This window comes from Haliotis rubra, unplaced genomic scaffold, assembly GCF_003918875.1.
Source record: "Haliotis rubra isolate DU_JTF1 unplaced genomic scaffold, ASM391887v1 Scf243, whole genome shotgun sequence".
In the NCBI taxonomy this organism is placed as follows: Eukaryota; Metazoa; Mollusca; class Gastropoda; order Lepetellida; family Haliotidae; genus Haliotis; species Haliotis rubra.
Genome location: NW_025766481.1, coordinates 618,822 through 645,257, shown reverse-complemented (window position 1 = coordinate 645,257; position 26,436 = coordinate 618,822). Strand labels below are relative to the sequence as shown.

The 26,436-nt window shown below is 40.4% G+C and overlaps 1 protein-coding gene across 6 annotated transcripts in view; it reads right to left on the bottom strand.

Moving 5' to 3' along the window:
* Window positions 1-1,969: 1,969 nt before the first annotated feature.
* LOC124278892 (serine/threonine-protein phosphatase 2A regulatory subunit B'' subunit alpha-like) overlaps window positions 1,970-26,436 on the bottom strand; it is a 75,499-nt gene continuing 51,032 nt past the window's right edge. For 4 of the 6 annotated variants that reach the window (XM_046714692.1, XM_046714690.1, XM_046714694.1 and 1 more), the window contains 12 exons: window positions 22,971-23,074; window positions 20,998-21,100; window positions 16,256-16,330; window positions 15,949-16,035; window positions 15,296-15,452; window positions 12,079-12,127; window positions 11,580-11,666; window positions 8,928-9,072; window positions 8,158-8,307; window positions 7,034-7,137; window positions 6,533-6,556; window positions 1,970-5,553 (listed from right to left, as the gene is read on the bottom strand). In XM_046714692.1, the coding sequence (XP_046570648.1) occupies window positions 5,397-5,553; window positions 6,533-6,556; window positions 7,034-7,137; window positions 8,158-8,307; window positions 8,928-9,072; window positions 11,580-11,666; window positions 12,079-12,127; window positions 15,296-15,452; window positions 15,949-16,035; window positions 16,256-16,330; window positions 20,998-21,100; window positions 22,971-23,074 (1,242 nt within the window). In that variant the 3' untranslated portion in view covers window positions 1,970-5,396. The remainder of the gene's footprint in view (window positions 5,554-6,532; window positions 6,557-7,033; window positions 7,138-8,157; window positions 8,308-8,927; window positions 9,073-11,579; window positions 11,667-12,078; window positions 12,128-15,295; window positions 15,453-15,948; window positions 16,036-16,255; window positions 16,331-20,997; window positions 21,101-22,970; window positions 23,075-26,436) is intronic. The other 2 variants (XR_006899213.1, XM_046714693.1) reach the window with 2 other exon arrangements.

The window sequence follows — 26,436 nt, the reverse complement described above, 5'->3', positions numbered from 1 at the left end:
AATGTGGTGTTTCTGTTTCAGCTGTTTTCCAGATCATCCAGAGCATCAGGATGACATAGCTCAATGATGAATGAACTAACTTGATAACGACTGGTGTTATGGGAACAAGACAGCGATTTTGACATGTGACGGCAACGTGAACGCAAAAACTGCTACCTGAGATGCAATCTTTACCTTTGGATCCACAAATGATGTGAATTTTGACCTGAACTGCCATTCAGACAGCATATTTGGTCTCCTTAGTCAGTGCCATCAGTCTGTTAACTTTCATTATTTGTGGGTTATTTGGTGACGATCTTTCCAAATCTTCATGCTTTAGCATGAATGTTATGTATATTTTATTTACAAAACTGTATTAAATGTCCAAATATTTAAATCCAACTCTTTTTGTGGTATGTTTGTGACAGTTTGTCAATCTGGTTGTCATTGATGTGATCATACAGCTGATACAAATTGCTTGTTCTTTGATAGCTACAAAAAGCATATCTCTATAGACAGCTTTTACTGCATGACTATAGGCTGCATCCCAGTGTTTTCTTGATCAATTTCTGATTTGGAAAATATGTCTTTACATCGCCGCCACAATTAACATCGATTATAATCACACACAAGCTGCCACCTGATTTGCTTGTTGAAATATTTGGCTTAAAATGTGTTTTCGATCATGCAACTGTGTTTATAGTTACCAGGTTGGAATAGAGAGAGGGTACAGATTTATGCCTTCCATTTCTGAGCAGAGGCATACAAAAGGTCTTTAATGGTCCAGTATAATTTTTGCACAATCCAAAATATGAATACTCTGTACTTGAAAGCTTGTTGATATATGCATGTCGCTAAAGGGTATTCAGCAGATTTGAAAACATTTTGAACAGTCCCATACTTCCTTTGCAAGACAAAATCAACCTCATTTATAATTATCTTGTGAGGTGAAATTGGCTTTTACGTCGTACTTGAGAATATTCGCTCATATGACGACGTGCATATGTGTGTATGTGCAGCTGCTTGTACTAGCCCAGACTTAAGCTGGTTTTATAGTGCTAGCCCACTGAGATACCATGCTGCCGTGAAGCATTAATACCACACTCAGACACATTATACTGACTCAGAGCCAACCAGTCCTTGTTGTACCCATTAATGCGAGAGCCAGGCAGGGACCAACAAGTACCATATTTAACGTCTTTTGGTATGACGGGGATCGAACCCACGACCTTCCGCTCTCCGGCGTACCACTACACCACGGAGGCGGTCAATTATCTTCAGAAGCCATACCTTCTTGCTGGTAACTATTGGAAGGCATAAGGGATGTTTGTTATTCAGTGTTGGCATTGTTAACAATAACAGTTGATAAAATAGCTCAACCTTTTCCACACTTGCTGTACTTATCATGGAATCTACAGTTCCATCTTTGGTATCAATGTCCGTGGAATGGATGGAGACTTGCCTGTCTCCTGCTGACCAAGACCACAGTGCACAAGGTCTGTATATCAGTAGCATATATGCTGAACATTGCCAAGTTCCGATTCACTAAAAGCCTTGCATTTCATGTCTGGCTTTTTCCCTAAATTTGTTTGTTTAATCTGCTTGCTACTTTAAGCAGCTACCTGTAAAACAAAAACATCTGGACCAGTGATTGATACCATGAGCTAAGTTAGCTGAAATAATACAGCAGGATGAACTCTGTCCTATTTCAAACAGAAAGTGCTTGGCTGATCCAGTAAATGAGAAACCTTGTAATAAACCCACCATAAAATGCCTATCAGGGTATTGTGGAGGGCTATTGTCAGTGGTTCACAGCACAAGACTTTCACATATGCCCATGAATTCTGAGAAACAGGCATCTTCGACATTGTTTGGAATTAAGCGAAAATATTTGAAAAATGCTCCAAAAATCAAAATCCTATTCAACAAATAAACCTTATTGTAAATGTGAATACTGCATTCAGTTGTAGAAATTACAACAAAACAATGATTTGTTTATATCCCATTTAATGGGTGTATATCTACACATGAATTGATTCTGTTGGCGACAATAAATACAATGTGTATGGCATCATGTCACATGACATCAATAAGACAATTACACATTCATTCAATAAATTATGACAGTGTTAAATGCAGCACTCAATGACTATACAATATATACAAGGTGGTGAACACCGTACTAGCAGCTGATAACATCCTACTGATTCATGCAATGTGTAACTCCTAGTGTCAACATGGTTACAGGAATAGTTACTGCTTAGTACATACAGTGTCCATGGCAACTAGGTGATCAAAAGCAAACAAGTTTTTGCAGATCTTTCAGAGTTACTTTAGGAAAGGCTAAGTACTTATTATTAAAACTTCTGTACTTCATGAAAACAAATATCTTGAATGGTCAGTTAACCATGAAACAGGTGCTTGTGTACATACTCAACAATGAGTTTGACATAAAATAACTTCTGTTGGAGGCTGTATATGGCACTGGTGGTGCTGTTATACTTAGACCTTGTGCAGCATTGAAAACTCAAATTGCACAGCAACAGATGGCTACTGAAGAGTAACTCGCACTACCAGGGAATGAAGTCATTTGCTGTGAGCATATTGACCACTCCCTTTGTGTGAACCACATGCTGCCAGCCTCTAGTCCCACATGTCCACCCACATCACATCTACGTATATACTACCTGATGTGATAAGCCATAGTTCCAGAGCTTTCTGTGATCAAATTGAGCTAACTTCCATGCAAAAAGCAAAAAATACCTCACACAATCAATTTTTTACAAGTGAATTTTTTGTTAACCAAAAAAAAAGAATTATTTATCATTTCAACATATTACGACTTAATTTTCATGCTAAACTCTGCATTTAGCATGGAATGCTGCTTATGAACTTTCACAAATAGGTATGAAATAGATGATGTGTTTTATATGTTTGACCCACTGAAAAGCGGGATCACCCACAAACTGCGTAGTAAGGGGTTGTGTCAAGGGATCAAAACAAGCATGAAGTCAACTTGCTATGGACACATGACTCAATCCCCGTGTCATGTGAAAGTTTCTAAGTGAGCAGCTGCTGTGGCCACAACTGTGCCAACAAAACACCCACTTTAATCGTTACAACTGGCTTATCAGTTTACAGTTGGCAAAATGCTCATAACAAACAACAGAACACTGACAAATATTTTGTGAAAGCAAACTCAAAGCCATTATTCCGAATTTGAAGTGAGGATTCTGCTAAGTAATGGGAGCAGTCCATATCTGAACATATTTTGAAGTAACATATTTAAGAAACAATACTTGGTTACTACAAATATGTCGTTTACAACTATAAGTTATAAATGCTTTCAAATATTAGTAACCATTAAGAAACACTTAGGCTAAAAGAGGAGTTCATTGCCTTGTGACTACCAACTGTAATAAAGGTGGGAGCAGGAACTACAAGGAAGACAACACAACACAAAACATGCACCACATCACACTCTCCCTGAGATAGGACTGATTTGTGGTCTTCATGATGATACTCCTCACTTTCAGAGGGAAAGGGGAGTCAGCACTACAGCTAACACTGGCTTCTGGGGCACAACCTCATACCGTCCTGGTGGGTCAGGATCCTGGTGGATAAAGCAGTATGTGACGCGGGGTGTGTGTGTGTGTGTGTGTGTGTGTGTGTGTGTGTGTGTGTGTGTGTGAGCCCTGCAGCTAACACTGGCTACTGGGGCATAACCTCAGAGCATCCTGTGGGTCAGGACCTTGGTGGATATAGCAGTCTGTGTCCTTCCATATGGAAATTGTAACATGGCAGAACGCATCATGCTTCAAAAGAATAATTAGGTTGCCTGGGTGATTGTTGTCTGGCAGAAGATGTCAGAATGGTTCTGCTCTGAATATTAACTGAAAACATCAACAAACAACAACTATCAATATTTGTATAACAAGGCTAAGAGCTTAGTAGACAGCATGCATGGGCCATGATTCCGTGCTTGCATAATTTACTCCATGCACACCACTGGAACAGTAACTCAAAGTAGATATATGCACCATGCCTACAGCACAGTGTCTCATTTTTACTGAACAATACTCTGTGTTGAAGGAAGAAAACCATACGCTGACCACCATTCTGGAAATCCAGTCAGGTGCAAGATACATAACAGATATTCTCATAGTACAAGATACCGCTTCAAACGATATTAGTGCCCTATAGCAAAATGAAAAGCATAGCTTCTTTGATTGGTGACAGTACCACAAAAGCATCATGGGACTAAAGAACAAGAATCAGTAATAAAAACAATGAGGTTGCTTCATTCGTTCTGACAATTTGGTGTGTACCTACATCCACTCAGTGACACCTGAGGTACACCTAAGCCAATGTGCTTCACATAAAATCATCACCAAACAAAAGACTGACTGACTGAGTTCGGTTTTACACCGCTTTTAGCAATATTCCAGCAACATCACGGCGGGGGACACCAGAAATGGGCTTCACACATTGTACCCATGTGGGGATTCGAACCCGGGTCTTCGGCGTGACGAGCCAACGCTTTAACCATTAGGCTACCCCACCACCCCACCAAACAAAAGAGCTACGACCCTCTAGCTAACAATAATGAGAAACAGAACAAATAAATTGTCACCTAACACCCATGAATAACAACAAACCAAATGTCTTGTTCCAGTGATCTGTTTGTCGCGAGTTATGTCCCTTGACATTATCACACCACTATAGCTGCTAAATACTGGCTGATTGTGGCATATTCACACCTTATCCCTGTCAAACCAGCATGTATCATACACGTTTCAGGTCATTGCTGTCTGGAGACAACACTGTCACTTTACTGCTTCATGACAGGAGTTTGCAGCACCTCTGTAGGGGACGGATTTCTTGATTGCTTTGACTCTTTGTGTCATTCACACAAAATAACATGGAAAGATCAAATGATTTCATTCACTGTATCTACAGTATCTACACATACTTCATAGAGTAAACTGCCTGTACACTGTGTTTCAGCAGGACTAAGATATAAACAGGAAACAGTCATGGTCTGCCCATGGTCTAGCTATTTGTAGATGCTACATTTGTTAAAGCTTTCCAAAACCTTGTTGAACATGCAAATATAAAGCTTGAATGTCTCTGTGTGTATCATGTGTACCTTTACAAGGTGCCATAATGAACATCCCCCTTCTATATGCAGGGAAAATATGCCTTGATTATCACATGCGTGAATACAAACTCTGATATATAAACTGTTGATTCTCTGAAACTGAAAATGCATGTTAGACCAGAAGTATGCCCATTATGATAGAAACATTGTGACTCAGACTGGACTAGGATCAGCGATGAATTCCCCCTTTGATTGTGCTGTACACACAGCTCTGACTGCATGTATGCCATAAACAAGAGTCATCTCCCTTTGATTGTCAATATCCAAGGTTTTTTGTACTAAAATCATAAATATCATCTGCTGGGTTCTGTCGTACAACTGGCGAGGATTTACGCTGTGGTACATCAGCCAGACGAATTATTTCCTCTCCTAGACTGTCGTCATCATCAGGTTCAAAGTCATCCTCATAATGTCTGAAATGAACACAGGAAAGGGTAAGTACTTGTGACTATAAAATGTATGAAAGTATATATGGCACATCATAAACGTTGACAATATAATCTAACAGGACATGTCTCTACCTACACAGATAGTATACATTAAGTTATGCTGTGTGGATAGTTGGAATTACAAAAACAAACATCAGTGTACACAAAAGTTGTACTGAGATGTGCATATGAAGGACTTCATGATTCCATACTTGGTGCTAGGCTCCATATAAGATAAAAGTACATAACATGCCATTACTTTTCTGTCTACCTGTATTGTCTTACAAAGACCTGTTAGAGAGCTTGCTGTCAAACAGGGAGAAAGCCATTGAAGAATTCAAAGATCATGTTCCCCTTGCCTGAACCAACATTGTATTTGACAGGGGATTGGAGATACATTAATAAAGGAATGCCTGAAATATCTCCTTCCACTGCCAGTTTCCAGCACCAGGAATCTTACAGCAACAACGCTACAGACCACCATGATATAGACAATGTTGGTCTCTGACCAGTGAAGCTGGAGATGTGTATGCAGGGATCTGCTATATTGGAAATTCTACAAAGTTAAAGTAGTGAAGGAAACAAAAAACCTCTAAATATACAAAGACAAATTCAGGATACACACATAAAACAGAGTGAGTGAGTGGGTTCATGCTGCAGTCAGCAGTGTTACAACTACACATCATCGGGCTTGTACATCTTGATCATGTCTGGGTGAACAACCAGTGCTTGGAGGTAGGAGTAAAGATCCAGGTCAAAGGCTAAAGTGGACACAGCAGCAGTCACATGACATGAGTATCTGGCTTGGGCCTGTTATTTTTTTTTAACTTAAATGTGAAAATGTGATCCTAATTTGTTTCACTGGACTATGTACAGTTGTGAGAAAGGATGTAGAAAACCTATCACTGGGTGTGCATATATGTGAAGAATGTATGTGCACAGGTAATTTCACAAGATAACCTACCTGCGCTGAAAATCCCTATACCAGCTGCATGAGGGAAATGTGATGTAACAAGTGGGATATAACAGGCACCATATATTTGTTACTACTCCCTATATGTGATTTGTGAGATACGTATATCGAGTACATGCATGATGACCCATGGTGAATACCATGCAACACACAACAGTGGATCTCTACAAGATTCTGTACGATAACTGTGATCTCAACCTGACTTGGTGTTGAGGGAAGATGTGACACAAAACATGACTCACTACAATCTTACAATTTGTGATCATAATGGTCACGCTAAGCTTTTCACTTCATATACACATTTCTATCATAAATTAGTGGAATGTTTACACAATCATATCGTTCACATTTCGGGCTGCAGGACACAAATTCAGTTGTCAACATTGTACTTATGTAGGCAACAGAGTTCTTTGACATTGCTGGCATATTTTTAATCTAAACTGCTCCATAACCAACTGTTTAACCAAACATCACAAAGAACATAGTACGTACATTTCTTCTTGTTCATTGGCCCCTTCCTCTGCTACAAGAATCTCATATTCCTCAGCAGCGTACTTCTCCCAATCTGACGGTTCTGGCCCATCAGTCTCAGGGTCCTACAACAGATGAAGTCTCAATACTCAGGATACGTTCACTTACATTAGACACATATCTTTCCCCGTCTTCAACATTATCTCATTTACCTCATTTAGTGTTAACACTGCACCCATTAAGATTCCAGGTACAGGACAAGGGCACATAAATAATCAAGTCTGGACCAGATCAACTATTGGAAAGACATGTATTTCTGGCCTACCAAAGAAAACTTTCCCACTGTGCAGAAAAACACAGAAAAGTCCACATTGATCATGGAAATAGCAACATAAACATATTACCTCGCTACTGAAACAGTAAAAACGGCAACGAAAGACTATGAAACTGCAACATTTTTATATCAGTGAACTTTGACCACTACTGCACACGTACATTACAATCTGACCTGGAAAACTATTTCTGAGCAACCGTGAATTGCATCGCGTATAAAAAGTATTGAATATGTCAAAATAATTTCTGTCAATCATTTCATATGAATGGAAAGTAAACTAAACAAGTGTGCACACAATCATGATGACAAATGCCAAATAACACAACAAAAAAACTTTAAAAAGGGAATTAATTTTTGTCCAAGCTGGAAAATGTCAACATGCAGTCGTGACTTCCTCTTCCATGTGTGCATGCGCAAAATCGATGTTGCAGGCTATTCAGGTTTTTTATCCAGTTTTAGCGATTTAAAGTTGCCAATTTTACTGTTTCAGTAGCGAGGTATTACTAGTATGTTTATGTTGCTATTTCCACGATTAATGTGGACTTTTCTTCACAGTGGCAAAGTTTTATTTGGTAGGCCTGTATTTAGGACCAGCAAGAGACTACGGCAAGTACGTTCTCCACCTATAGAGCCCTCCCCTCGATTGGCCAGCTGCTGCAGAACTGGTATATATGCCTACTCAGTCAGTCACTTACATGTATTAACACTGCCCAAACCAAGAGACACAACTACAGCAAACCATGGGAGCACTTTGCTCTTCACTGTATGATATATCGCCAAGGCTGCCTGGGATAACCTGTGTGCAACTTACCCTCACATTAGCAAACGGGTCTCTTTGTTCATGTTCCAGGAACTTGTCAAGGTTGAAGAATGTGTCAAAGAAAATGTTTGTCATCTTACATGACTTGAGGTCACTCAGGGTTATCTGTTCTTTGTGTTTTGGTCGAACAAGATCCAGCATCTGTTGGGTACAAGAAACAGTGTTCTCACATACAAACTTTAGTAAGCATAGAAAACAAATTGCTGATAAGCAACACACATGAGCTATAGAGCTTCATCAGAGCACTGCATGCACTTCCAGTATGATGGTTAACTCTCCATTCTTACATGTCACGTCGTGAACCTGAAGATGTAAGATTACAAGTAATAAACAATGCCACTCTCCAGATTGATGGCTAATGGTTATAGGTGTTAGTATGTGAATATTGGTAATCTCTTGGCAACCTCTTTCCTAGTCTGTGGTTAAAACACCAGTGTACACTCAGGTGGTAATTACTGTAGTGATATCATGTAAGCTCACCTGTAATACATCCCATTTGTGAACACTTTGAATCAGATATCACAAAGCATATGATAAATGTACAAATAGTGAAATTCATGCAAGGAATGAGGTCTGTTTAGATGGGGATCAACTGAATTATTTCTTTAATTTACAAATTCAAACTGTTGAATATGTCAAACATAGCCTCCTCTGTTAATGGCTGAGCAAACTGTCAAATTGACATGAACAGCTTGTTTTCTCCCTTGCTACAGTGTGCTTTCCAGTTAGTATCACAAGCACCCAGACACATAAGTCCATACCTGACACAGACAGTCTTCAAATGGTAATTTCTCAATTCCTATTGCCTCCATCTTCTGCATCTGTTCCTCATAGAAGTACTCCATCTCGTACATGGAGATAACTCCGTCCCCGTCCAGGTCCATGCAGCGGAACCAGTACTCCACACTGCAACAAAAGCAGATCATGAAGCCTGCTGTTCATCACTGTTTACCAGTTGTGTTTCGATTAATTGAAATAATCGAAGATTTTCACATTGACCAAACAACCAAGGAATTGATCACATTTTCTCATAATCAAACAGAAACGATTTTGGAACTACTGTTTTAATGTTTGAGACACTTGACGATGGAACATATCTAAAATGTCAGGGCCTGACAAAGTGTTTAATTCTTAGAAAACTCACTTCACTTATTGAAAAGTCATGACTGAATATTTCTTGAATGTTCTTTATGTTCAAGATATATTAGTCATCACTTTAAAGTAGCAAGTTGCATCATTTTCCATTGGATGTGAAATTAGCAAATGCAACCTGCACAGTTTCTAAATACAACAAAAAACAACAGAAAACCACATTATACTTATCAGCAATAACAACCGGAATAGGAATATCTGAAAAATGACACTAACCAATTTTTTTGATGATTGGGATTTCAACTAATTCCCAACACTACATTCTATTACCTGACACAGAATGTCATCCCCACTACAGTCTGTTGGACTAGAAAGTGTCCCCATGAATTGCGAACTATATCAGTTTAGAAAGGTAATTAATAAATATTATGAGGCAAGATGTTTATGAATAACCTATATCCAAACACCTTTTCAGCTATTAGAAATTGTCCTGCATCACAGAAAAAAGTTGTTTATCAAACTATCATCATTATAAACATGATTGTTGACAGTTGGCGTGGAGGAGCACACGGCAGCAACACGAATAGACAGGTGCGGAAGGAAGTGTCTCAAAATCTATTCTGAATGATCTGTGACTTCGTCATCAGTGGCATCACAGTCAGAGCTGATGGAAATAACAAGCGGTGCGACAGTTGCCTGTTGGAGACCATCACAAGACCAGTCACCTGCTTCAATGTCATTGACAACCATAAGTACAGAGTGTTGCCACATGTCAACAGTGACTTTACCCAATGAGTGTTTCACCAAGGCCTCAATGTCACGTAATTTAAACGTGGTATTTCATCTTACAACGTCACCTTTTAGAATACACTACATCATCTCGATTGGATTGAGGTCACAATGATATGGTGGTAGCCGCAATATTTCTTGACATTTACTCTTAATGTAAGTGTCTACTTTGTATACGGGATCTTGTTTCTAATTTCGTACAGCTGAGGCTTCATCGACGGATGCGGGATGCTGAATTTTATAAGCCAAGCAATCATATCGCCCTTACGATTGTTAGATGTCAGAGTTTTGCTGTTTGGATGATACAGGCCGTGGTATGGCGCATTGGTCCATGACTATAAGGGACTTATTTGGCAAAGCTGGAACTAATTTATTTTGAACCCACTTGAAGAAAACATCTCCATTCATCTCTGTATGGTAGTCCCTATTGTCTTTGGCCTTGGCTCTGAACACCAGATCACAACCAGGTAGGAAGCCCTGGCTGGCACATCCAGCATGGAGAAAAATCAATGTTTCCCCCTTCCCCAGCGGCTGTTTCCTCTGTGATCCCTTATTCCTATTAGGTACCCATTGAGAGCTGGCAGTATGAGACACATTTACTCAAGTCTCGTCAAGATACACCAGCTCATACCCCGCATCACGTTTTTTCTGGATAGTCCTGAGAAAATGATTTCTCAAACTCAAGATATCTGATCGTTCGCACAATACTCTCCTGTTCTTTCCTGTTATTTTTTGTACCTATACCCGAAAGAACGTAAGATTCTCCATAGTGTGTATTTCGTTACTGACAAATTGTTTTGGTTGTCAAGGTGTTTCTGTAATACTCTTAATGACATGTATTCGTTTTCTGAGTACAGTTTAGTGATGGCCTGTCTGACCTGGTTCTTCTGGAAGTTGTCTAATATATTAACCTTTGATGCTTTTGACTTCCCCTACATGTGTTATGTCGACAACACTGTCTCTCTTCTGTATTGTATTTCAATGCCTGTGTAGAAACTCCCAATGACTTGGAAGCACTTTTCTTATACCTATCGATGGCATAAAACGGTCTCCCCATATCCGCCTCAGCGCGAAAGAAATCATACACTTTAATTGTCAACTTTTTTGTCTGTACAGTGAACATCATTTCATCATCAGCACACAGCAGTTATCATGAAATGCCCGTGCATCAGATGCACCTGTCTATTCCCGTTGCTGCCGTGCACCCCTCCACGCCAACTGTCAACAATCATGTTTATAATGATGATAGTTTGTTAAACAACTTTTTCTGTGATGCAGGACAATTTCTAATAGCTGAAAAGGTGTTTGGGTATAGGTTATTCATGAACATCTTGCCTCGTAATATTTATTAACTACCTTTCTAAACTGATATAGTTCGCAATTCATGGGGACACTTTCTAGTCCAACAGACTGTAGTAAGCATGGATGGGAGAACCAACCAATCAAAGTTATATTAGAGGGGAGGTGAATTGGGGGTAACTGTAACATGTTCCATCAAGAAATGGATCTACCTGCAGGAAACAGATGCTTACCTGGTTGGGTGTCTCTTGTCCTCCTCCGCAATCAGAAACCACACAAACTCTGGATAACTCATTCGACCGACTTTGAAGTTCTCACCCCTGTAACATACATGGTTCTCCATCAACAATGAGTCACTCCTGACTTCCAGATGGAGTTTCACATCAATAGGTCTGTTTATGCAACAATTACAGCATTTCCTCAAGCAGCACCAAAGGAAAAGAAGGATTTTATCCGCTTGCAAAACTGAGTTTAGTTTTATGCCGTTTTTAGCAATATGCCAGCAATATCATGGTGGGGGACACCAAAAATGGGCCTCACACATTGTACCCATGTGGGGACTCGAACCTGGGTCTTTGTCGTGACGAGCCAACGCTTTAACCACTAGGCTACCCCCACTGCCCCTACTTACACAAGAATTTGCAAGCTGCAGTATGTGTGAAAACATGCCTTGAATAAGAATGCAATGACCTGCCTTGTTCAGGGAGTTGTCTTGTAGTCTGTATCACTCACCTTGTCACTGCCCCTGAGAATATCCTGTCTATCACCCGAGACGATAACGCTGTGGAAGGAAGGTAGGTTCAGTGTTACACCATGGACATCATCGGTCAAGTTACAGACAGATGGAAAACATACAATGTAACATGCAATATACGCTTGTACGAAATCTTGGTTAACTAAGGATAATTCACACACACGTGTTGATGTTGAGTCTTAAAGTCCTATGGTGCTACATTACAACTGAATCAGACAGAAAGACAATCTGTTGTCCTATGACCTGTATGAAACATATGATCACTGTGGTCCACCATCACTTTATGGTGTCAGGCTCTGATTCATACTGCTTGATATGAATGATTCCATACAGGCGATGTTTATATTGTGCTCCCTTTAGGTCCTCTGTATGTGTACATTATTTTCTTATTGTATATTGTATATATTTACATATGCTGTGTTGCGCATCGAGCATGTCCCTCAGTGACTTACACCTGTGCACTATAGAAATAGTCGGAGCACCTTTAGAATACAGCTAAGTGACTGAGCTACGTCCACACTGTTGCACAATGTTCAAATTTATCAAGTCATTCCTGTGACGTCACGGAAATCACCGGAAACCTACGAAGTCTACAGTGTCACGTGACTTCATACCACGGACATTGTCGAAGTTGTTCGGAAATGACGGGTAACCTTGGAAACTCAGGACATCATTCTTTTTTTGCTGGCGCAAGTTCGCGGGCCCAGGAAATCTAAGCGTCATTTCGCTCCTGACATTGAAAGGGCAAACACCGTAATTCACGATGGGATGATCCTTGGAGGATTTGTTCGAGGATTTTGTGATGGAAAAGAAAGTGTGGCGCATGGGAGAAAGGAAGGAGAATGTGGTTCATGGGAGTAAGGATAAGAGGGCCAGGAATAAGGATGTGGTAGACACTGGGAAGGCGGATGGCAGTTTTCCTTCATTTCCAAGTTGTACTGATGCTCCTTGGGTAAGTTCATATGGGAGAGATTTGGGGAGGGCTTCTAGGGTCATAACTTATGATTGGTTGCTCTTTCATGTATTTGTGACGATTCGTGCTACTTTGGCTTGGTGCATGAACCGCTGGTTACTCTGTAACCATGTCACCCGTGATGTATGCAAGAGGTCAATGTATATTGCAGAGGAAACTGGGATTCATCGGAGTAGTGACGGCATTCGTTAGGCTTGTCGTAGAACGATTGATGGAGTTAGACATCAGTGTTACAAATCAATCCAAACTAAAAGCTGGTTCTCTGACGCTCGCATCAATATGGCTGAATGTTTGAAATTGATTTTTATTGGTGTCGGAACCGCTCTCAGCTTGATTGTCAGACTGAGTACGGTTTTTCTTCAGCAACGACTACTGACTGGTACAACTTTTGTCATGAGGTGTGTGATAAGTCGGTTTATGGGAGAATGGAAAAGATAGGTGGGTCAGGTATTATTTTTGAGATTGATGAATCAAAGTTTGGCAAACGAAAGAGTATCATAAAGGTCATTATGTGGAGGGCCAGTGGGTGTTCGGAGGTGTTGAGAGATTGGCCCGACATAAGATTTTTATGGTACCAGTAGAACGCCGTGAAGCCGACACCTTGATTCCATTAATCAAGCAATGGATTTTACCCGGTTCTATTATCATTTCTGACTGATGGAAATCATACAGTTCTCTCGATTTTGATCCGGATTACACACATCTCACTGTCAACCATTCCGAGAATTTCAGAGACCCCATTACAGGTGCGCATACAAATACAATTGAAGGAGCCTGGCTTCATGCGAAGCGCTCCATGAATAAGTACGGCACTGTCAAGTCTCTCTTTGAATCCTATCTCAATGAACATATCTGGCGAGTAAAGGTATCTTGGGGTGAAGGGGACTTGTTTGATGCTCTACTTCGTGAAGTTGCCCGACAGTATCCTATTAATAACATGCCTGGATCCATTCCACTTCAGCCTGCTTCCTCCACGGTTCTTGCTGCTTCCTCTCCTGCCAACTGACTGAGTTCAACGCCTCGATCCATGTTTGGTTTTCACTAAACGCCATTACATTTACTTTTGCTGAGTGTATTATTATTTCATTCACAATAGTAAATGTATGGTGCTTGTTCGCCATGGATTTAAAAAAAAAGGAGAATAGCCGCCCCAACCAAAGCCATTACTAACCCTAAACCCTAACTAACCCTAATCCTGAAACCCCAACTAACCCTAACACCCTAAACTCAACAATATAATGATTAAATTGACCAAAACTGCGAATAATAGAATTTGGCATAATGTGACAGCTAAAATGCATTCTTACTAAATTGAAAGAATATAAAATACAAAAAAACACAACAAAAAACAAAGTGTAACACCTCAGCACCCCGTAATGTAAATTATTATTAGCGTATTTGTGAAAAAAAAAATATGTTAAACTGGTGCTTGCAAATAATTGCGCATCCGCCTGTAAACTATTGCTGGAAACTCTCAACATCGTTGGGCTTATGCAATGAGATAGCCAGTAGAGATGAAACATCACTGAACGGAGCTTATACGCACTCGCTTAGCTTGACAACCTTGTTGCTATGTAGGCGTCATAAGGCATTGTTTCGAGAATGTGCTTTGGAACAAAGTCACACTAAATTACGTAAAAGGGTATTATGACGTATTTTCAAAGTTTGTGGTGCTGTATTCTAAAGGTAGGCCAAATAGTCTTGCCATGTTTTGAATATCAACATCCTGTTCTTTAAATCAAATACTCCTGTTCCACGTGAGAAAATTAGGAGTCATATGAATATATATATAACAGTTAGAAGAATGTACTGTGAGCCATAGAAAATTCTTAACATGGACACAGTTACAAAGGCTTACAGTTAAGTATCGCGGAGTTATGTCCCTTTTTCTTCGGGTATGTGTACACCTCTTAGCTGTGTTTACATGTCGTGGCAGAACATGAAGAAGTTTCCGTGTCGCGAGTGTCAGGTCATACACAGAAACATGTATACATAAATCTATCAAATAAACTTTCATCTCATCAAAACCTGTATCACTGTATGACAAGAGGTGACTTCGTGTCAACTTTTACTGAAATGGGAGCAACATCCTATAATGCTGGTGTAGAATTTTTTAAAAAGTCACTAGGGCTGGCCACCCAATCCATAAGTTAGATAGAGGGTCAAACATTGGTTACAGGGGACAGATGAGTAGAATAAGGTGAGAAGGTGGTGAGACATACCATGGTCATTGTGTCTGGCGAGATCTCCCCGGTCTATGAACAAGTCATGATCCTTATCCAGCTCCCAAAACTTACAGTAGATCACATAGAAATGTTCGTAGGAGAAGAAATCAGTTATCTGATTAATGTCTTCCTCATCCTCAAGTAAAGCTAATGTCTGAAACACAATTATTGAACACACTTTCATTACATTCTTACATAATTCCTTCTTGACTGAAGATTTAGAGGCACAGTAGATTTACGAGGGTGACTGAAGGTCAAGGGTTAAGAGAAGAACAAAAACAATAAAATGGTGACATTGCTGAAAAATGGCCCTTCTGGTGCAAGAGAAGAACAAAAACAATAACAATGTTGCACTGACATTGCTGAAAAATGGACAACAACCTGCCCTTCTGGTGCAGTAAGGTTTCTGCTAAGGAGGATCAAAGGTTTGAAAAATGCTGAAAATAGTATGGTTTACAACAGGCATGATGTACTGATTTTATTACATCCCTGGTAATTATCACAGAATGCTTTTGTAATTAAAACTGGTAATTATCACTTAATGCTTTTGAAAATAAAACTTTACTCTAGTTACCATGATAAAAAGATAGGATGAAAGAACTGACTCCTGATCTGACGAGAGTTATATAGGAGGATGCACAAATACTCACCCTAAGTAGATTACTTTGACGTATCTCCTGTACCGTTACCCGCCCTGTCCACAACCGGTTGATGCTGAAGAACATTCGTGCTATCACCTACAACACATCATCAATAGCCAATGTCAGTGTGATCAGTATCAACCACTTATTTCATATTCATATTACAAGAAAATCTTAATGCATTATCATTCCCATCACTGGCATAATCGAGGGGCTTACACATTATAGCACAAACATCAATCTCAAAGTGTTACATTAGAGCGACATTACATAGTGAACGTGGTGGAGAGAGGAGTATGTCCCTGCAGTCTCTTACCGTATTTATATATCTAGAATGGAATTCTGGAGCTTCTTGGAGGAAACTAAGCCCTGGGTGAGATTCTACTACATCCTGAAACATAATAAATCATGAATAGAAGTACATATATCAGAAGCACATATACTATTCAAAGTTTCCTAAATATCAAGCTTTGACTAAGAGTGAAAAATAGCAGAACAAAATAGGTTTACCATTCAATTTCATGATGAACAGACAGAGTCATGCAGTCACAAGCATGATGTGCACAGGGTGTTTCACAACCTGTATTTGAATGTATCATGACAGAATCATTGCACATCATTATCAGAGAGAACAACAAGCAATCCTTACTTCCTAATATAAAGTGTTATTCCCCTGCCTGTAGTGCCAGGAGGCACAAGGTTGTCTTCATCTGGGTAGTACGAACATTTATTTCCCCTACATGTAGAAGAGACACAAGGTTGGTCCTCATCTTCAAGGTAGTTACATCATTTATCTCCCTACATGTACAGTCATCCCTCGCAATAACGCTCTTCGCAATACTGCGGGGTAATCTGTGGCTCCCATCAAATAAAAGTTGCCCATCGATCACACATCTTCAAGTCATCTAAAATAGCACATCAACAAATCCACTGTTGAGCTCTGGTTAATCACGGTGTCAACTAGTGATATTCATTGTAGATTGCAATTAACAGTTTTTATCGTACATATCCATGGTCTTTGGGATGCTTAAAACATGCAGGGTTCTCTCAATAATAATCAGACGAACAGCGAAACATCGCAATGACTTATAAAAGACAGCTTTATCATACAGACATGCCATCAGCTGAGTACTTACAATGTTTGCTGTGATGCAACACACCGCGTTATTGAGCGGGTAAACACTGCCATCCGAGAACGTATGATGTCAGAAAACACATTTTATTTGATTAAATTCCATCCCATTTTCATTCATTAAAACTGTGTACAGTAACAACAGAGAAACCGTAAGTGAAATGGCATTACCTCATTCCCTACAACGTCTGGGTCCGTTTTTTGTGCTACCGCCGCGATAGCACCAATTTCACATTTTCTCAGCAATCACGACCAGATTACAGCCTCGTCATCCATAGACCCCAAGACCCGCGTTATTGACTCATTGAGGTCATATTTGACAATTAATTGCCAACATTTTGTTTTTACAATCAAAGTGGCACATACTGCGGGAAGTCAGCGGTGACTTGTCAAACTGTCTCCTACGTACAATGTATCCAGCCAGGTAAAATACGAACTTGTGTGGCCTTTGTTTGTAATAGTTACTATAACGGTGTGTGTGTGTGTGTGTGTGTGTGTGTGTGTGTGTGTGTGTGTGTGTGTGTGTGTGTGTGTGTGTGTGTGTGAGTGAAGGTGTGTGGGTGTGTGTGTGTGTTAAAGGGGAGGGAAAGAGAGAGAGAGGGTTTTTTTGGGTTGTGTCCAATACCCATTCAAGGACCCCAAGAGGTCATGTCCCATTAGTACTACTCCCACTAGTCATACGGCAAATGAGGGATTCATTAAAACAACAACAGGCATATACCCTTTGTGCAAAAGTGCAAAATGCGTATCCTGCTAATTGGTGACCTTGAGGTTAGTTTAATCTCTAACACTGAGAATGCCACAGTCTTGGGTAATGAAAACATATGAACGAATGTTATTAAAGTAAATTACATTGAAGTTATATGACCATAATACACCACAACCGTTGATAAACAAAACAATCAATGTCAAACTCTACTGAATTTGATTGAGTTTACTCAATCTCGTAAAGAAACATAAACTAGTGCATAAAAGTTCCATGTTATAGACTCTAGCATATCACTCTTGTTATCATAGCCAAGATGCGTTAATCGACTTCGGTGCTGCCATCCAGGGAAGAAAGCGAGTGTATCGTGAAAAAGAAAACAGACTTGTCCGATTGTGCGACCAACTTGAGGCAGGCCAGAAAAACTCTGTTCAATTTCTGGATGCTGTTGGCCACCTCTACCCAATTGACCATTAACTGTGAATTTAAGTAATTTAAGTTATAATAATGCTGAAGACAGGAGAAGAATTTTTATTCAAGTGTCTATTCAATATATCACCATTTTAACATGTATACTTTGCTGAAGACAGATCATTAAAGTTCACTCATGTGAAGCTGTATTTTTGTTTCTTGGATCATTCCATTTTATTACAAAGGTATTACAAAGGTAGTTGTTGGTGCAGTCAACCATACCATATGTTGTTTTAACCCATATGACTAGTGGGACGTATGACTAATGGGAGGACACCCTTTGCTGAAGACAGATCATTAAAGTTCACTCATGTGAAGCTGTATTTTTGTTTCTTGGATCATTCCATTTTATTACAAAGGTATTACAAAGGTAGTTGTTGGTGCAGTCAACAATACCATATGTTGTTTTAACCCATATGACTAGTGGGACGTATGACTAATGGGAGGACACCCTTTGCTGAAAACAGATCATTAAAGTTCACTCATGTGAAGCTGTATTTTTGTTTCTTGGATCATTCCATTTTATTACAAAGGTATTACAAAGGTAGTTGTTGGTGCAGTCAACAATACCATATGTTGTTTTAACCCATATGACTAGTGGGACGTATGACTAATGGGAGGACACCCTTTGCTGAAGACAGATCATTAAAGTTCACTCATGTGAAGCTGTATTTTTGTTTCTTGGATCATTCCATTTTATTACAAAGGTATTGCAAAGGTAGTTGTAGGTTCAGTCAACCATACCATATGTTGTTTTAACCCATATAACTAGTGGGACGTATGACTAATGGGAGGACACCCCCAAGACCCGCGTTATGGCGAGGGATGACTGTATAAGCAACAGGTAGTTTTAGAACATATTTCCCCTATCTGTATAAGAGACAGGCTGTTGCAGCATTTATTTAACCTACCTGTATAAGAGGCAGGCAGTTGCAGCATGTATTTACCCTACCTGTACAAGCAATGGGTAGTTACAGAATATATTTTCCCTTCTTTGAGTGGAATGACATGCCTGCTTGACAAGGTACAAGAATCTGTATCGAAACGTCACACTCACCAAATAAAGAAGTTGTTATCCATAAAGTTTGCCTAGTTTTTTTTCTCTACCTGTACAAAAGGCACAAGGTCCCCATCTTCAAGGGAGTTACAGCATTTATTTCCCCTACGTGTACAAGAGGCAGGTGGTTACAGCATTTATTTCCCCCTACCTGTACAAGAGGCAGATTGTTACAGCATTTATTTCCCCCTACCTGTACAAGAGGCAGATAGTTACAGCATTTATTTCCCCTACCTGTACAAGAGGCAGATAGTTACAGCATTTATTTCCCGCTACCTGTACAAGAGGCAGATAGTTACAGCATTTATTTCCCCTACCTGTACAAGAGGCATATAGTTACAGCATTTATTTCCCCTACCTGTACAAGAGGCAGGTGGTTACAGCATTTATTTCCCCCTACCTGTACAAGAGGCAGATTGTTACAGCATTTATTTCCCCTACCTGTACAAGAGGCAGGTTGTTACAGCACTTATTTCCCCTACCTGTACAAGAGGCAGATAGTTACAGCATTTATTTCCCCTACCTGTACAAGAGGCAGATAGTTACAGCATTTATTTCCCCCTACCTGTACAAGAGGCAGATTGTTACAGCATTTATTTCCCCTACCTGTACAAGAGGCAGATAGTAACAGCATTTATTTCCCCCTACCTATACAAGAGGGAGGTTGTTACAGCACTTATTTCCCCTACCTATACAAGAGGCAGATAGTTACAGCATATATTCCCCCTACCTATACAAGAGGCAGATAGTTACAGCATATATTTCCCCTACCTATACAAGAGGCAGATAGTTACAGCATTCATTTCCCCTTCCTGTACAAGAGGCAGGTTGTTACAGCACTTATTTCCCCTACCTATACAAGAGGCAGATAGTTACAGCATATATTCCCCTACCTATACAAGAGGCAGGTTGTTACAGCACTTATTTCCCCTACCTGTACAAGAGGCAGATAGTTACAGCATTTATTTCCCCTTCCTGTACAAGAGGCAGGTTGTTACAGCACTTAATTCCCAGCATACATTTCCCCTACCTGTACAAAGAGGCAGATAGTTACAGCATTTATTTCCCCTACCTGTACAAGAGGCAGGTTGTTACAGCACTTATTTCCCCTACCTGTACTAGAGGCAGATAGTTACAGCACTTATTTCCCCTACCTGTACAAGAGGCAGATAGTTACAGCACTTATTTCCCCTTACCTGTACAAGAGGCAGATAGTTACAGCATATATTCCCCCTACCTATACAAGAGGCAGATAGTTACAGCATTTATTTCCCTTCCTGTACAAGAGGCAGGTTGTTACAGCACTTATTTCCCCTACATGTACAAGAGGCAGATAGTTACAGCATTTATTTCCCCTACCTGTACAAGAGGCAGGTTGTTACAGCACTTATTTCCCCTACCTGTACAAGAGGCAGATAGTTACAGCACTTATTTCCCCTACCTGTACTAGAGGCAGATAGTTACAGCACTTATTTCCCCTACCTGTACAAGAGGCAGATAGTTACAGCACTTATTTCCCCTTACCTGTACAAGAGGCAGATAGTTACAGCACTTATTTCCCCTACCTATACAAGAGGCAGATATATAGTTACAGCACTTATTTCCCCTACCTGTACAAGAGGCAGATAGTTACAGCACTATTTCCCCTTACCTGTACAAGAGGCAGATAGTTACAGCAGTTATTTCCCCTACCTGTACAAGAGGCACAAGGTCGTCATCATCAAGGTAGTTACAGTTGGGTTTTGCCAGGAGTTTGACAAACCGTGACGCCTCATCATGATAACTCTCCATCAGCCTGAAACAGTCAAACAGAACAACTGTGGTGTATGTGTTATGTAAGAACTAGTAAAGAAGCTACTGTGAGTAACTGTTAACCTTGAGGTCTGTCGGTATGTAGTTGTTAGCGTTTACTCTGGTCTAACTTTGGCTGTTTGTGTGGATTATTTGAATGTGTATATGGGGGTAGCATATCAGAAAGCAAGGAGTTGATGATTCAATCCAAGGGCCAGATCAGTTCAGCTGCTAGAATGACACAGTTGCTGTGTGCATTCATCCTTTCCAAGAAGCATATACAGTGTCAGAAAAGAATGTTCAAATTCAGGAAAAATGATACTTTATGTTTTTCCATCCATCCACAAGTCAAAAACTGGTGTATTTTTTCATGTGTTAGAAATGTGCATGAAGTCATATTTTTTACAATGTTTTGAGCCTTGTGCTGAGACCTCGCTCCTGACAGCTGTTGAAGGAAACCTGACACTCGTCTCTGTAGGACAACATTCTACTAGAACGCTCCACATCGTATCTTCCCAATATTCTACTCCTTTGTTGTTTAACTCATTACAGAAATTTTGGCATTTTGAGGAAGTCCTTTAAAAAAATCCTTTAAATATGCAACCATTAAAAAATATATGTTGAAACATAAATATTTCTTGTTTGCACTTTGTTTTTCACAACTTTTCATCAACAGTCTGCCACATCACATCCTTTGGCAGACATGTACTAGCCCTATGTCAGAATGACTTATCCTAAGGTATTTGTGCCATCACAGGTTCCTTGCATTATGTGTGTGTTGAGTCTATGTTAAGCAATAATTCAAAAGATTAACAGCTCAGATATAGCCAGCTCTAACCTCCTTTTTTCTTATCTACTTTAATTTATAAATCTTTGGTCCACCCATTACATGTTGTTTCACCCCCAAAAGATATAACAATTTTGACTTCCATAAACACACAGTGAGAGAAAATTCTGGAAGAGTTTTCGAAGCTAGTTTGGTTTCAGATTACGTAAGTTGTTGGGCTAACGCTTAGTCTCTGAATACATATAATTTTGATAGTAATAAACAAAACCATTGAAATTAAAAAGGAGCCAAGAACATGAGGAAATCTAGACTTGCTTCATTTAGGGCTTGAGCATTGCAGAAAGGGCTAGGCAGAAGGGAAAATAATGCCATTAAGTAAGTTGTGAGAGTGTCCTACTGCCAAGGAGGAGTCTGTGCTGACATGCACATGGATGTTGATCTGTGTAGACAGCACCACGTGGCCAGACACACTCCCCTGCAACCAGCTCAACTCTGCTGTAGCGTGGTAGGCAGCATCATGTTTAGCCAATTACAAATCTCTTTCAGATTACTGCTGACGTCACAAAGAAACAGATGCTCCAACAGAAGAGTACCATGACCTTCAACTGTCCCTGACTATGATGGCAGCAACTTCAAACTGGGCAATGTCAAACTGCCAACTGACAAAGACACAATTCATATTGCCCTAATCATTCATCATATTGTCTTTCAATAGCCCAAGATCTAATTTACACAAATTATCAGTACATACAGAGCTAAAGTTTACCACAGGTTTTCACCCAAATGGAAGCAACAAATACAGCCACCAGTCCCAAAGGAAATAAATGAAGCAAATGATTGTAATGTCTTCCAGCTGGTAGGAATTAAAAGTTCGAGATTAAAACAAACATTTCAGTAGTGAGGTTCACCATTATCAAGCCTCTACGGAGGTTGATGCTCTTGATACTGTAGTTTCATTTCACATGTTAAAAAAATCAAGGTCAGCAGCTTAAGATTTCACAACATGAAAGTACCCCACCTAATCTCTCAGCCACTTAAATACGATGATAAAAAGGATGCAGAGAAACTTTAATGAAAACAATCTCACTTCTTCCACATAGAGGCAAACATCTGGTAGGTAATATATCCCTGCTTATCTCCCCCTGATCCTCGGAACAGCGGGCACTTCCAGTAGAACGGAACACCACAAGCCTGAAAAAAGCAACAATTGTATCTTTACACATACAGTAATTCAAGAAACATGTGGACTGCAATTGCACACTTAAGAGAATCTGATGCATTTAACACACATGGTTCTAAACAAAGCCCGTTAAAATACAATTTGGCATGCATATAGAGATTTCAACAGCCATTAGAAGAACCAATAGTCTGCTGGGTTAGAACAGATCCCACAGTAGTTGTCAGAAGGAAAATCCATGTTAAAATGACAAACACCACAAGCAGGAAGTGCTATGGTTACCATGCGTCTCCGCAAAGGCAATACTGCTAGACAGTAATGACAACAAAGCATAGTTTAAACTGGTCACTTTTTACTACCCAACAGTGTATGTGAGAATCTTTACCCTACAGGGAATAACACTAACATATATGTGGATACAGGACTAGAGAACCAAGGAGCAATACCTACTTGTATCTACAAAAAGTCACTTACACAATGTAAATGGATACCATAACAGCTACTGTCAAACCCCAAATATCTGTGCACAACAAGGCTACCAGCTCCTCTTTAAAAGAAATATATAAGAAACATACATAACCTGCCTGTAAGTCCTATGTGTTAAGTGAATGTTATATTGCCATTTGCAGTATTTCAGCATTATCACTTGAGGATATGCAAGACGTGCTTAAGAGCACGGAAGAATCTGAGCCTTCAGGGTAGCAACAATCCACACCATCAGGCCAGACATTATTGGCAACAAACCATGCTATCAGACCAGACGTTATTGGTAACAAACCATGCCATCAGATCAGATATTATTGGTTATACTTCACACCATCAGACCTGACATTTTTTGCAACAATCCACACCATCAGGCTGGACATTATTGGCAACAATCCACACCATCAGGCTGGACATTATTGGCAACAAACCACACCATCAGGCTGGCCATTATTGGCAACAAACCACACCATCAGGCTGGACATTATTGGCAACAAACCACACCATCAGCCTGGACATTATTGGCAACAAACCACACCATCAGGCTAGGCATTATTGGCAAACAATCCACACCATCAGGCTGGACATTATTGGCAACAAACCACACCATAAGGCCGAACATTTTTTGGCAAACAATCCACACCATCAGGCCTGACATTAATGGCAACAAACCACACCATCAGGCCGGACATTATTGGCAACAAACCCAGCCATCAGGCCAGACATTATTCGCAACAATCCATGCCATCAGACAAGACATTTTTGGCAACATTCCACACCATCAGGGTGGACATTATTGGCAACAAACCACACCATCAGGCTGGACATTATTGGCAACAGACCATGCCATCAGACCAGACATTATTGGCAACAATCCACACCATCAGGCCAGACATTATTGGCAACAATCCACAACATCAGGCTGGACATTATTGGCAACAAACCACACCATAAGACCGAACATTTTTTGGCAAACAATCCACACCATCAGGCCTGACATTAATGGCAACAAACCACACCATCAGGCCGGACATTATTGGAAACAAACCCAGCCATCAGGCCAGACATTATTCGCAACAATCCATGCCATCAGACAAGACATTATTGGCAACATTCCACAACATCAGGCTGGACATTATTGGCAACAAACCACACCATCAGGCCAGACATTATTGGCAACAGACCATGCCATCAGACCAGACATTATTGGTAACAATCCACACCATCAGGCTGGACATTATTGGCAACAAACCACACCATCAGGCCAGACATTATCCAAACACCATCACATTATTGGCCAATCCACACCATCAGGCATTATTGGCAACAAATCCACACCACACCATCAGGCCAGACATTATTGGCAACAACCCACACCATCAGGCCTGACATTATTCGCAACAATCCACACCATCAGACCAGACATTATTGGTAACAATCCACACCATCAGGCTGGACATTATTGGCAACAATCCACACCATCAGGCCTGACATTATTGGCAACAAACCACACCATCAGGCCAGACATTATTGGCAACAAACCACACCATCAGGCCTGACATTATTGGCAACAATCCACACCATCAGACCAGACATTATTGGCAACAACCCACACCATCAGGCCTGACATTATTGGCAAACAAACCACACCATCAGGCCAGACATTATTGGCAACAGGCCATGCCATCAGACCAGACATTATTCGCAACAATCCATGCCATCAGACAAGACATTATTGGCAACAATCCACACCATCAGGCCTGACATTATTGGCAACAAACCACACCATCAGGCCAGACATTATTGGCAACAACCCACACCATCAGGCCTGACATTATTGGCAACAAACCACACCATCAGGCTAGGCATTATTGGCAAACAATCCACACCATCAGGCCAGACATTATTGGCAACAAACCACACCATCAGGCCAGACATTATTGGCAACAATCCATGCCATCAGACCAGACATTATTGGCAACAATCCACACCATCAGGCCAGACATTATTGGCAACAATCCACACCATCAGGCTAGGCATTATTGGCAAACAATCCACACCATCAGGCTGGACATTATTGGCAACAAACCACACCACCAGGCCAGACATTATTGGCAACAATCCATGCTATCAGACCAGACATTATTGGCAACAATCCACACCATCAGGCCGGACATTATTGGCAACAAACCATGCCATCAGATCAGATATTATTGGTAATGCTTCACACCATCAGACCTGACATTTTTGGCAACAATCCACACCATCAGGCCAGACATTATTGGCAACAATCCACACCATCAGGCTGGACATTATTGGCAACAAACCACACCATCAGGCTGGACATTATTGGCAACAACCCACACCATCAGGCCTGACATTATTGGCAAACAAACCACACCAGCAGGCTAGGCATTATTGGCAAACAATCCACACCATCAGGCTGGACATTAGTGGCAACAAACCACACCATCAGGCCAGACATTATTGGCAACAATCCACACCATCAGGCTGGACATAATCCACACCATCAGGCTGGACATTATTGGCAACAATCCACGCCATCAGACCAGACATTATTGGCAACAATCCACACCATCAGGCTGGACATTATTGGCAACAAACCATGCCATCAGACCAGACATTATTGGTAACAAACCATGCCATCAGATCAGATATTATTGGTAATACTTCACACCATCAGACCTGACATTATTGGCAACAATCCACACCATCAGGCCAGACATTATTGGCAACAATCCACACCATCAGGCTGGACATTATTGGCAACAAACCACACCATCAGGCTGACATTATTGGCAAACAATCCATGCCATCAGGCTGGACATTATTGGCAACAATCCACACCATCAGGCCAGACATTATTGGCAAC